Raw genomic sequence first — 13,762 nt, 5'->3', positions numbered from 1 at the left:
CCCCCCCCCCCCCCCCCGTGAAGTGCCATTGTCCGCATACAGTGACATTCTGCCTGTCTTCCTCTTTTTCATTGCTGTGCATCATCCGATGCACCAAGAAGTAGTAATTCATGCACTAAATCATCCAATTTGCACCAAGAAGTAGTAATCCAGTTGTTTTGTGTACATATGTGTACTTTTTTTAGTCATGTTTTCAATGTTACTTAGTTTAGAGAATGACAGAACTTTCCACTCATTTCATCTCGCCCAAGCAAAACACATTTTAATAAAAAACACACTGTCTTCAAAATGGATGCAATCAGGATCAGTCAGTTGAAAACCAATGGAACCAGTCAGTTGAGTTCATTTTGTTTAAACAATTATATGCAAGAAGAAAAGTAATATAAAAAGCAATCTACTTAAGATAACTTAAATTCAGCAAATACGAATATATGAAAAAATGATAAAAATCCCATGTTTGTTTTTGGGGAGGTGCAACCTAATTGTAGATGTAAACCATAGAATATTTTAAATAGATTTAATACTGTAATTTTGTTTTAGTTCACCCCTTCCCCATTATTCGTCTTTGCTTCTGTGCCTTCTTATCCAAGCAAACAACGTTCTCCTGTTTAGCAAAAGTGCCTGTTGGCATAAGATTAGAGACTATTCTTTCTTCCTTTATGTTCTCCCTTTACACAAATTACCCTCTGAAAAAAGGAGCTGAGGCACTTGATTCCCAGGCTTCCAATAATGGTGAAAAGGAAAACAAACTGCGGATGTTGGAAATCTGAAATAAAATTAAAATGCTGTAACTACTCAGCAATTCAGGCAGCATGTGAGGAAGTATATTTCAGATACATGAGATTTCAACAGAACCCAAAAATGGTTCGTTGTAACCAGGCAGAGAGTATGGACTAATCCATGATTTGGCTTGTATTCTTATTTCCTACTCTTTCAGAGAAGTTCATCATATCGCAGGTTGTACAAATTGGTGTCACTTCTAATAATAATAATAATAAATTTTATTTATGGGCGCCTTTCAAGAGTCTCAAGGACACCTTACAAAAATTGAGCATGTAGAGGAAAAACATGTAAGGGGAATGAAATAAATAGTAGAGACATGACTAGTACACAAAGTAAAGACAGAATTCAATACAAAACACAGTATGAGGCGAATTAATTCACAGATGAAAAGGGACGGGGACGTGGGGCTAAGGATAGGCACAGGTGAAGAGATGGGTCTTGAGGCGGGACTGGAAGATGGTGAGGGACACGGAATTGCGGATCAGTTGGGGGAGGGAGTTCCAGAGCCTGGGAGCTGCCCTGGAGAAGGCTCTGTCCCCAAAACTGCGGAGGTTGGACTTGTGGATGGAGAGGAGACCGGCTGATGTGGATCTGAGGGACCGTGAGGGTTGGTAGGGGGAGAGGAGGTCAGTGAGATATGGGGGGGCCAGATGGTGGAGGGCTTTGTAGGTGAGGACCAGGATTTTGTAGGTGATCCGGTGGGAGATGGGAAGCCAGTGAAGTTGTTTGAGGACTGGAGTGATGTGATGCCAGGATTTGGTGTGGGTGATGAGTCGGGCGGCTGCGTTCTGGACCAGTTGGAGTCGGTTGATGTAGGTGGAGCTGATGCCAAGGAGAAGTGAGTTGCAATAGTCCAGTCGGGAGGAGATGAAGGCATGGATGAGTCTTTCAGCAGCGGGCAGTGTGAGGGAGGGTCTGAGTTTGGCGATGTTGCAGAGATGAAAGAAGGAGGTTTTAATGACATGGCGGATGTGAGGCTCAAGGGAGAGGGTGGAATCAAAGATCACGCCAAGGTTGCGGGCCTGGGGAGATGGGGAGACAGTGGTGCCGTCGATGGTGAGAGTGGGGTTATTGATTTTGCTGAGTGTGGCTTTGGAGCCTATGAGGAGGAATTCTGTCTTATCGCTGTTGAGTTTGAGGAAATTATGTTGCATCCAGGTTTTTATAGCTGACAAACAGGAGTTGATATGGGAGAGGGGGGGGGGGGGTTGTGGGGGGATTTGGTGCCAAGGTAAATCTGGGTGTCATCAGCGTAACAGTGGAAGTCTAGATTGAAGTGGCGGAGTATCTGACCAAGAGGGAGGATGTAGATGATGAAGAGGAGGGGGCCGAGTACGGAGCCTTGGGGAACGCCTTGAGTGACTGCGGCTGTAGCAGAGGTGTGGTTGTGGAGAGAGATGAAGTGGGATCTGTTGGAAAGGTAGGAACGGAGCCAGCTGAGTGCAGAGCCTTCAATGCCGAGGTCTTTGAGTCTGGTGAGCAGGATGTTATGGTTCACTGTATCGAAGGCTGCGCTCAGGTCGAGGAGGATGAGGATGTTGAGGGAACCAGTGTCAGCAGAGGTGAGGAGGTCGTTGAGGACTTTGAGGAGAGCAGTTTCTGTGCTATGGAGGGGGCGAAAGCCAGATTGGAGGGGTTCAAGTAGGTTATACGCAAGGAGGTGGGAATGAAGTTGCGACGCAACGATACGCTCCAGGGTTTTTGAAAGAAAGGGGAGGTTTGAGATTGGGCGGTAGTTAATGAGAGAGGAGGGATCAAGACCAGGTTTCTTTAAGATTGGTGTAACGGCAGCAGTTTTGAAAGCGGAGGGGACAATTCCTTGGGACAATGAGGAATTGAAGAGATTAGTGAGGTAGGGGCAGAGAACGGGGAGGCAGGACTTCAACAGGGGAGTGGGGAGAGGGTCGAGGGAGCAGGTAGTGGGTTTGGAAGAGCTGATGAGTTTGGCGATTTCAATAGGGGTGACCAGGTCAAACTGGGAGAGGAAGCAGTGTGGAGGAGGGGTAAGGAGGTCAGTGGAGATGTTGAAAGGAGGGGCCTTGGTAGGTGGTGGAGTAGATGCTGGGGAGTCGGGTACAGGGGATAAAGATTGATAGATGGTGCTGATTTTATCTGCGAAAAAGTGGAGGAATGAGTTGCAGAGATCCGGAGTAGAGGTAGGGAGAGTGTTGGCTCGAGGCTTGAGGAGGTTGCCCACTGTGGAGAAGAGGGTTCTGTGGTTTAGGCAGGGATCGGTGAATATGGAGGAGAGGTAGGCAGATTTTGCAGCAATGATTTTACATCAAACTTCTGTAGTTTGTAAATGATGGAACAACCTATTTTTCTTTCCCAGGGTTGGGGAATCCAGAAACATAGGTTTCAGGGAAGAGGGGAAAGATTTAATAATAACCTGAGGGGCAACTCTTTCACACAGAGGGTGGTACGCCTATGCATTGAGCTCCTCGCAGTGTTCTTGGATATACCTGATTTATCTATCCTTGCACATTAAAGAATATATTTGTCATAGGTAAGTGCCATGAAGATCTACCGAACGGGTTCCTTAGTTAGTGGTTGTCAAATGAGGAGAGAAATCAGTATGCTGGGTGTATTCAGGTTGTATTCATTGAAACAAATAAGAGGTCACTTCATTGAAACACGTGACTCTGAATGAGTTCAACAAGTTGGATGCTGAGAGGATTATTCCCCTAGCCATTGGAACTTAAATGGAAAAGACATTTCTTTACATCGAGGGTGGTGAATCTTTGGAGTTTTAGACTTTAGACATACAGCATGGAAACGGGCTCTTTGGCCCACCGAGTCCGCGCAAACCAGCGATCACCCCGTGCACTAGTACTAAATTACTCACCAGGGATAGTTTTCAATTTACCAAGCCATTGACCTACAAACCTGTACGTCAATGTAGTGTGGGAGAAAAACAGGGCACCTGGAAAAACCTCACAAGGTTAATAGAAGAACATACAAACTCTGTACAGACAGCACCCGTAGTCAGGGTCAAACCTGGGTCTCTGGTGCTGTAAGGCAGCAACTCTACTGTTTTTTTCCACTGAGTTTTTTATTATGGAATTCAACAGCTACTTTCCTCAAACCATCAGATTTTTGAACCAACCTGCACAGTAAAATATCCCAGCACATCTTCCACAGATCAACTCGTTGGTCCCTAAACTGTCTCACACTTCCTCCTTGACAAGTGCTTCTTTTAAATTTGTATTCATAATATCTTTGAGTTCCATTCTGTGTTAACTCCAATTCTGTTTTTGTTCTCCCACTTTCCACTACCAGTCTACTTTCTCACTTCTTGAACATAATATACTCTATTAGCCTGCTGATTCCCATGAATCTGGTCATGCACAAGCAGTGACAGCACCAACATAAACAGGAGATTATTCCTTTGGCCATTTTTATTTAATTGAAGTTTATCCCCCCCCCCCCCCCCCCGATTCTTTCAAGCTCCCCAGTGACATGCAGGCTAAAATTGAAAAGACCAGTTTGTAAAAGTGAAGTAGAAAGTCGATGCAGGGCACTAGAATAAGTTCAGGAATCTAAGATTGTAGTAAAGTGATAGAAACAGGTATGAAAATAGTGTTAATATTTTCATTTCAAAATGATTTCCATTAATAAATGGTTTCACATCTCAAATATTGCAATTAATATTTAAATGTTAAGCAAATTCTGTCTGAAGTCGGCAGTAATGGAAGCTGGAAATACCGTACTGATACAAATTTTGCTCTATTAAAAGCACTATGGTTTAGATACTAAACCTTGTGTCTACAAGAAATAAGTGAAAAGGGCAGAGCCAACTATTAGACAATTCAGTTTCCACACCTTAAATGCATCATCTATAAATAGCAGTTCTCAAGTATTGGTATGCTGAAAGCTTCCAGAACACTCAGCTTGGCTTTGAAGTCTCCTAGAAAATGGTTGAATATTCACGAAGACAGTTGGCACTGGAGTTGTTAAAGTGACAGTGGGAAATTAGGAATAGGAATACTTTATAGTCACCTATGAGTAGACACCAAAGATACTAGAGGAGCTCCTCTAGTATTTTTGGTAGACACTGAGATTCTTTGCTTGCATACACAATGTCTACAAATAGCAGCCACCTACGGCGCTGACAAAGTTACAAAGCACACCGGCTCCTCCTTTTGTTTTCCCCCCCCAGCGGTTCCCCCAGGCCGGGTCCCCATTGTCCTTTGTCTCCACACCCCCATATGGTCCATTGTTCTCCCCCCTCCTCCCACACGGCAGTCCCCCCACGCCGGGTCCTCCATTGTTCTTCCCCTCACTCCCTCATGGCGGTCCTCCACGCTCTCATCAACCGTCGACCTGTGAGGCATTGCCGCCGCCGTGAGGCTTCACCACCGCTGTGGTCCCATCGTCGCAAGGCTTCACCATTGTGGACGCCCCACTTCACGCCTCCGTGGTACCCACGTGGGCCCCAGCCACGGGCGCCGTCGGCCACTTCATCCAAGTTGGGCTTCTACCCGCGAGACCCTGGCCGGGCTTCTATGCGGCGATCAGGGAGGCAGCGAGACCACGGTGCCTCGATAAAGGCCTCTGGCCATGTTCCCAGTTCACAGCCGTGGCCCGTCGGGAAGCCTTCTGGCTGCGCAATACAATCTGTTGTTGCATTTCCAATTTGGACTCGCCATTGATTCACCAATTAACATTCCGTAATAGTCACTGACTTTGCAAATTCTGGCAATCAGAAAATTTCCATCAGTCAAAAGAAGATAAAAGATTATTCACTTATTTTCGGTAGACATAAATGCTGGAGAAACTCAGCAGGTGCAGCAGCACCTATGGAGCGAAGGAAATAGGCAACGTTTCGGGCCGAAACCCTTCTTCAGACTGAAGAAGAAGTCTTCTTGAGTCTGAAGAAGGGTTTCGGCCCGAAACGTTGCCTATTTCCTTCGCTCCATAGGTGCTACTGCACCCGCTGAGTTTCTCCAGCATTTTTGTCAACCTTTGATTTTCCAGCATTTGCAGTTCCTTCGTAAACATTCACTTATTTTCCTTTATTTTAAGGAATTTTAAAATTTTGATACTGTTGTTTTCAAATAATCTTAAATTCCAGGTTGAGATGTTGTACTTCCGGTGGCGCTGGTGCCAGCAGCCTCCACCTACAGCCCAGTATCTTTTTGTTTTTTTGTTTATTTAGTTATGTAAAAGTGTGTTTTTTTGTGTTTTTTTGTGTTTTGATGTGGGGGAAGAGGGTACAGTGCGGGGGATACCGTCCTTCAGCCGCTTCCTGGTGAAGACGCGACTATTATTCGAGTCGCGTCCTCGCCCCCCCCCCCCGCCCCTCCAGCGGCCTACCTACTGGATTGGCGTGGACTTTCCTGCCGGGATCGACCAGAGCTCCAGCAGCGGCGGGACAGCGCTGTAACATCGCGAGGTCCCTTACTGGGGATCGCCGTCTGAAGCCCGGAGTGCTGGACCTGCGGCACCGACATCATGGAGCTGCGGTTTGTGGAGCTCCCAACGCGGGCGGCGCTGATGGACAGCACGGGGACCTGCGACTCTGCCCGGCTCGGCCGCTGCGGACTTCGGGAGCTGCGGACTTCGGGAGCTGCGGACTACGGGAGCTGCGGACTCCGGCTGCGGGGGGCGGCTGATCAGGAGGTCCGGGCCGCTGAGGAGGAGGATGTTCACCGTCGGGGTTCGGCGTCGGCGTTCCACCAGCCCGGCGTGAGGGCCTGAACAACGGGCCGCCCGGGGCGGCGACTGCGGGTGCTAGGAAGGCCTCGACCACGAGTGAACATCTGGGAAGAACGGAGGGGAGGCTGGCTGGACTATGGTGCCTTCCTCACCTTGGTGCCACTGTGTTATGTTGTGTCGTGGACTTTCAGTGTTTGTGCTTTTTTTAAAATTCTATTTTATTTTTAATATGTTTTATTATTTATCATTATTTATTTATTTTTATTTTTATGATACTGCCTGTAAGGGAAATTCATTTCGTTGTCTCTAACTGAGACAATGACAATAAATTTGAATACAATACAATACAATACAATTAATATTTTGTCCACTGTACTTAATTTGACTGAGTAGCTATGTAGGACAATATGATGATCTTTGAAGTAGTTGGATCATCATTTTTATCCTAACTGTTAAGAGTTGTATTTGAAATTAATTTGACATTTAAATACAATGGCAAAATTAAGATGACAAGGCATATATGCAAACCTTCATTGCAAACTACTTGGTGTTTTTCTTAATATTGTAGATAATTCAATCTAAAACTTGATGAAGTTTAGTTTTTTTATCCTGAGGAGCTAAGTTTGACTGTACTTTATAGGTTATTTGTGATTGGTTGACATTTCAATATCTTCTTCCTCACAGGAGCCTAAAATACCTTGTCATGAATGGTGACACTAATGCAGGGGTGGTTACTTCCCCACCCCCTTCAACTGCTCCGCACAAGGAGAAATATTTTGATCGGGTTGATGAAAACAATCCTGACTACCTCAGAGAGCGGAATATGCCCCCTGACTTGCGTCAGGATTTCAACATGATGGAACAGAGGAAGAGAGTGTCCATGATTCTGCAGAGTCCGGTAACCTCAAATATTTTCATTTCAAATGAATTTCCATAAGTGCATGTTTTTATTCACATTCGAAGTGTAAACTAGGCTTAATTTATTTTGGAGGTCAGGGTCAAAACCCGATTGTAATCATTTCATCGTTTAGTTTTACTGTGAAAATCTTTTGTTTGCATGGTATCGAGTAGAAAAAAAAGACTAAGCATTATTACCATCAAGCCGTCCACTAAGGTAAAAAGGTAAAAGGTGAAAGATAAGGCAAAAAAAAATTAGTGCAAGATAAAGTCCAATTAAAGATAGAACAAAGGCCTCCAATGAGGTATGTAGGAAGGAACTGCAGATGCTGGTTTACTTTGAAGATAAAAACAAAATGCTGGAACAACTCAGCAGGACAGGCAGCGTCCCTGGATAGAAGGAATGGGTGACATTTCGGGTGGAGACTCGTCTTTGGAAGGGCCAGTGAGCCAAAGGGCCTGTTTCTGCGCTGTATCTCAAAACTAAACTATTCTGTTACTTCTGTTCCCAAATTTCCAACTGATCTATATCTCCTGAATCCTTTGACAACCTTCCTTGCTATCCACAACTCAACCAATTGTCATTTTATCTGCAAACTTACGTGTGAGATCATTTATGTCCAGAGAAGAACCATTGACCTGCTGAGCTACTCTAGCACTTTGTGTCCTTTTTTGTAAACCAGGATCTGCAATTCCTTGTTTCAACAATAATCCCTTGATTCTCAACTTCCACCAGCTACACATTGAATATGTCATCTCTCACAGTTCCCACTGCTTCAACCAGATTCCTTCAAGAGAAACACATTCCCCTACTCTCTCGGCGTTTCTAAAGGATTAAATCATGTGGACTTCCTGGCCCATGTTCTCCAGAGCATCCTGGAGAACATGGATAGGTGATGTTTCTGGACGGAAGATGATGCTGTGGGTCGAAACCCTTCTTCAGAAATGTCATCTATCCATGTTCTCCAATGACGCTGTCTGACCCACTGAGTCACCCCAGCACTTAGTGTTATTTTAAGGGATCATTGTCCTTGCTCTTCTCATAGGTAGGAGATGGGTTTGAGAGAAGTACAGGTAAAGCTTTTGTAATGCACCTTGGGTTATTTATTATACCATGCTAAATGCACCACAAGGCATTTTTACTGAAGGTAAATTACATAGTACTTCTACCTCTATTGTTCTGTTGTATAGCAATAAATAGTTTGTTTGTTGGAGAGCTGAAAGGTTTATGCATGTGGAGCATCTTTTTTACTTAAGTTATCTTCCTCTAATTTTATGTTCTAATTGGTTGTAGCGGACGCGGAGTTGTCCTTTAAAGAACGAGGCAGACACAAAGTTTGTCCGAAAATACTGGTCTTAATTGCAACACTAAATCTCCTCACTCACCAAACCCGTGTGCTCACGATTAACCCCTTAAATACTCCACAGGGGCACCCGTGACCACACCGTGACCCCTACCTCTCGCCACTGGGACACGTGACAAGTCAAGAGTCAAGAGAGTTTATTGTCATGTGTCCCAGATAGGACAATGAAATTCTTACATTACTGCAGCACAACAGGGTATTGTAGCCCTAAATACAGATCAGGTATCACAATACAGTGTGTCCATATACCATAGAATATATATATATATACACGCATCAGTAAAAAAATAAAGTGCAATAGGCTGTTATAGTTCATAGTTTGTTTGAAGTTGTGTTTAATAGTCTGATGGCTGTGGGGAAGAAGCTGTTCCTGAATCTGGATGTTGCAGATTTTAGGCTCCTGTACCTTCTACCTGATGGCAGCGGAGAGATGAATGAGTGGCCAGGATGGTGTGGGTCCTTGATGATGTTGGCAGCCTTTGAGGCAGTGACTGCGATAGATCCCCTCGATGGTAGGGAGGTCAGACCCGATGATGGACTGGGCAGTGGTTACAACTTTTTGCAGCCTTTTCTGCTCCTGGGAGCTCAGGTTGCCCTCCCCCCCCCCCCCCCCCCAAGAGCTGAAGATTATGCATAGTGCGTGGCCCACCACCTGGTGCCACCACATGGTCGCTATAATAACGGGGGTCTGATGGTGTCGATCTATGACTTTGAGAAGTAAGAATTACGCAGTAGAGTAAAAACCATGAATGAATTCCTAATATTTCTGATGTGGGTTTATGTATGCTTCTCGGATGGAATTCTCAAGCCTACACTCCATTTCGTGCAGAGATTCAGCTATAAAATTAACATTTAAGCAGAGCTGGTGGTGTACACCTTAAATTAACTCTTGTCCTCTGGGGTCAAAAGAGATATTTTTGTTTGGCCTTGTTTTAGGTGCATCCATTTATTGTGTTAGTTAATGTGTTATGAGTTGGAGTTCTTTGAGTGTGCGACCTGCATTAGGATTAGAATACTCTTGTTATGATTAGGATTAGAATAATTTTGTTATGATGTGAATGTGATGCTGAGGGACTGCTTAATTTTGATGAACCAAATAGGATATCTCTTCTGAAATAAAACAAAAACTGTAAATGTTCAGGAATGAACTGCAGATGCTGGTTTAAACCAAAGATAGACACAAAACACTGGAGTAACTCAGCGGGTCAGACAGCGTCTGTGAAAGCGTCTCCACCAATATTGGAATTGGCGGAGACGTGGAATATTGCGTTGGGGGACCAGCCCTCCCGTGTGATCCCAACGGGTCCCACTTAGTCTAGTTGTATTCTAAAAATGTCCCAGACTTTTGGTCTACCGCCAGACCTTGAAACTTTGTATTTCCATCTTAACATTATCCTTGATCTTCTCTGTTAACCAGAAATCGTGTCCCTTTATCATGGAATCCTATATAATTAGGATAACTTCCAAATGAGTGGAATGGACAAGCTTTTTTAATATCTGCCACAGTTCATCCACTGATCTGTCCCTTAGCTAATGTTCCTAATTGACCTTGGACAACTCCACCTTCATGCAACTGTAATTGTTCATTTTTTTAAAGTTGAAAGCAGTGGTTGGTCTTGTGGTGTTCAAGTTCAAGGCATCTGGAATTCTATCCTGTTTGGATCGCTACCTCCTTTAACCACTCTTTAAGATCTCTTATTACTCATTTCCTATTACTCGAAAACCAAATTATCCATGATCATAATCAAAAAATAGTTTACTCCAAAGTTGGTTCTGCAACATATGCTCTAAGAGGAAATTCACAAAGTATTCCACAGATTCTTCTTCTACGATAGCTGTAAAATTCAGGTAATTATTGGGCAAAACCCTAACCGCTATGGCCACAGTGCTATGGGTCACAGACTGTTCGGGGAGGGAGAACGAGAGAGAGAGGCAGAGATGGAGGGAGGGAAAGAGGAAGGAGGGAGAGAGAGCAAGGGAGGGAGGCTTCCAAAATGGCTTCTACATCATCATCTGGTGATAAAAGCAGGAAGCAGCCGTTCAAACAGAAGTATACAAAGCGATGGCAATGAATGCACTGTCAAGTAAGGTGCGTAGAAGACATGTCAATTGGTAGCAAAGTTATGCATTCTTGTACTGTTACATGGGTATGACCGCACATAAAAAACATTTTTTTCAGCAAAATGGCACTGCGTAAAAATACTGATTTCCTCAGCAAAATACTGATTTTCAGGTACTAGAATACTGAAATGCTCTGACAAAACTTGGCAGCTCTGATTATAGAACCTCATAGATGCTGGCGTATAGTTTTAGCAGCAGCTGTTATGATGTGAACCCCCCCCCCCCCCCTGCTGGGCTGCGCCTCTCTGCTGGGCTGTTCTGCAAAGGCAATGTATTACATAGAAAATAGGTGCAGGAATAGGCTATTCGGCCCTTCGAGCCTGCACTGCCATTCAATATGATCATGGCTGATCATCCAACTCAGTATCCCGTACCTGCCTTCTTTCCATACCCCCTGATCCCTCTAGCCACAAGGGCCACATCTAACTCCCTCTTAAATATAGCCAATGAACTGGCCTCAACTACCTTCTGTGGCAGAGAGTTCCAGAGATTCACCACTCTCTGCGTGAAAAATGTTTTTCTCATCTCGGTTCTAAAGGATTTCCCCTCTATCCTTAAGCTGTGACCCCTTGTCCTGGACTTCCCCAACATCGGGAACAATCTTCGTGCATCTAGTCTGTCCAATCCCTTAAGAGTTTTGTAAGTTTCTATAAGATTCCCCCCTCAATCTCCTAAATTCTAGCGAGTACAATCCGAGTCTATCCAGTCTTTCTTCATAAGAAAGTCCTGACATCCCAGGAATCAGTCTCTGCACTCCCTCTATGGCAATAATGTCCTTCCTCAGATTTGGAGGTCTCCATATTAATAGGAGTTGCATGTTCAGGGCAATAATCGGGTTTCTGGTGATTTTCGCATTTATTCTGAGAAAAAAGAACCAGTTTTTCAGTGGGAATGGTTTTGCTGCTAGTTTTTTCCCCCATCGCTAGAGTTTAAAATTGCAATGGTTGGTTTACATAGTAAAGGCTTATGAGGCAAAATTAGTCTGGTTTATCATTTCATCCCCATTGCCAACCCACCCTCCCTTCCTCAAGCCAAATTTAGGTGGGGGGAGTAGAATGTTTATTTTGCAAATGTTATTGATTTGTTGTCTATAGCAGCTAGATTGTAATCGGTTTTCTAGTTAATAATGGCATTGTCTGACAGCTTGCTCTTCATATATCTGCTAGTAATAAAATTAGACTTGGTGAGAAATAATATTCTTGCCTTTGTGAAATATATGTCTGTTTCTAGGCTTTCTGTGAAGAACTGGAATCAATGATTCAAGAGCAGCTCAAGAAAGGAAAAACTCCAACTAGTCTACTTGCATTACAACAGATTGCAGATTTCATGACAACAAATGTGCCTAGTATGTATCCTGCTGCACCACAAGGTGGAATGGCTGCATTAAACATGAGTAAGTATATTCATTTTGGGTATTTGAGAAAGCTTCCATTAAAAGGCTTGCAGTGTATGAATTCCCAGAGATAACTGATTCCCTACTGTTCCTATCGATGTTTAAGCCACAGATAAGAGATCTGATGCTTCCCAAATACTTTGGGTCACATTTGTAATGCTCTCTCTCGATGTAAAAATGCAAAGAAAAGGCCTGGAAAAAGAACCAAACCCACCCACTTCCAGTTTGATCTTCGGCAGGAATAAGTGAGGGTGCAACTAGGTTGCTATTTAACAAATGAGCAATCATTTATATAGCACCTTTCACATCCTTGTAGAATCCAAAAACATTTTATTTAAATAGTTTACGGAGCCAATTTTGTTTATCACAAAGTCTGCAGTCAGTTTGTGAATAGAAGGACCGTGTTTTTGGAATGAAGTTAATAATGCCGAAGGTACAGTGCCCTCCATAATGTTTGGGACAAAGACCCATCATTTATTTATTTGCCTGTGTACTCCACAATTTGAGATTTGTAACAGAAAAAAAAAACACATGTGGTTAAAGTGCACATCGTCAGATTTTAATAAAGGCCAGTTTTATACATTTTGGTTTCATCATATAGAAATGACAGCAGTGTTTATACATAGTCCCCCCCCCCCCCCCCCCATTTCAAGACACCATGAGACAGCAATATCATGTAAATGAAAGTAGTCATGTTTAGTATTTTGTTGCATATCCTTTGCATGCAACGACTGCTTGAAGTCTGCGATTCATGGACATCACCAGTTGCTGGGTGTCTTCTCTGGTGATTGTAGATCAAACAGTATTGCTGATTTGATCCGTGTCTGGTTTTGCTGCTGATGACCTGAACCATACTCCATGTCATGTTTTCCACACCACCACCTGGTGGCATGCGGGCAGCCATGCTGGTTAGTTCAACTCATGATTCGGAGCCTGCAGTACACATTCCGCTCCAGTATCGATTTTCATCTCGATCACTTTATTGTTTACTGTTACAGTGGCCATTGGCTCACTATTGTGCACATTTTGTGTGATAATGGAATGTGCCTGCTGAACAATTCTATCGACCTTTGGTCTCTCGCCCATGGTGCTATTGGAAAATCTGACAGACTCCGCCTGCAGCAAAGTTATTGGCTGCTTTGTGTGCTCTCTATTAGGTCGGGATCTGCAGCATCTCCAGAAATGATTACGCCTCTTGCAGCCATACAAACTTGGCCAAAGGCAGGGCACTTCTCTTGCTGTAGAATGAACTGCCGGCCAATGTGTTTTGAGGCATTTGTGTGAAATTGAGCAGTTAGGATGTGTCTATACACTTCATAATTCATTATGCTACTACCATCAGCAGTTGTATCATCAATGAAGATAAGTGAGCCAGTACCTTTAGCAGCCATACATGCCCAGGCCATAACACCCCCACCACAATGTTTCACAGATGAGGTGGTATGCTTTGGATCTTGGGCAGTTCCTTCTCTCCTCCATACTTTGCTCTTGCCATTACTCTGATTTAAGTTAATCTTCATCTCATCTGTCCACAAGACCTTTTTCC

General features: G+C 43.9%; 1 protein-coding gene across 12 annotated transcripts in view; it reads left to right on the top strand.

Moving 5' to 3' along the window:
* The window catches only part of add1 (adducin 1), an 87,647-nt gene that overhangs the window by 20,026 nt on the left and 53,859 nt on the right, over positions 1–13,762 (top strand). For all 12 annotated transcript variants that reach the window (XM_033018362.1, XM_033018354.1, XM_033018356.1 and 9 more), the window contains exons 2-3: positions 7,126–7,339; positions 12,054–12,216. In XM_033018362.1, the coding sequence (XP_032874253.1) occupies positions 7,145–7,339; positions 12,054–12,216 (358 nt within the window). In that variant the 5' untranslated portion in view covers positions 7,126–7,144. The remainder of the gene's footprint in view (positions 1–7,125; positions 7,340–12,053; positions 12,217–13,762) is intronic.

This window comes from Amblyraja radiata, chromosome 3 (assembly GCF_010909765.2).
Source record: "Amblyraja radiata isolate CabotCenter1 chromosome 3, sAmbRad1.1.pri, whole genome shotgun sequence".
Taxonomy (NCBI): domain Eukaryota; kingdom Metazoa; phylum Chordata; class Chondrichthyes; order Rajiformes; family Rajidae; genus Amblyraja; species Amblyraja radiata.
This window is presented reverse-complemented; position numbering and strand designations above follow the sequence as displayed.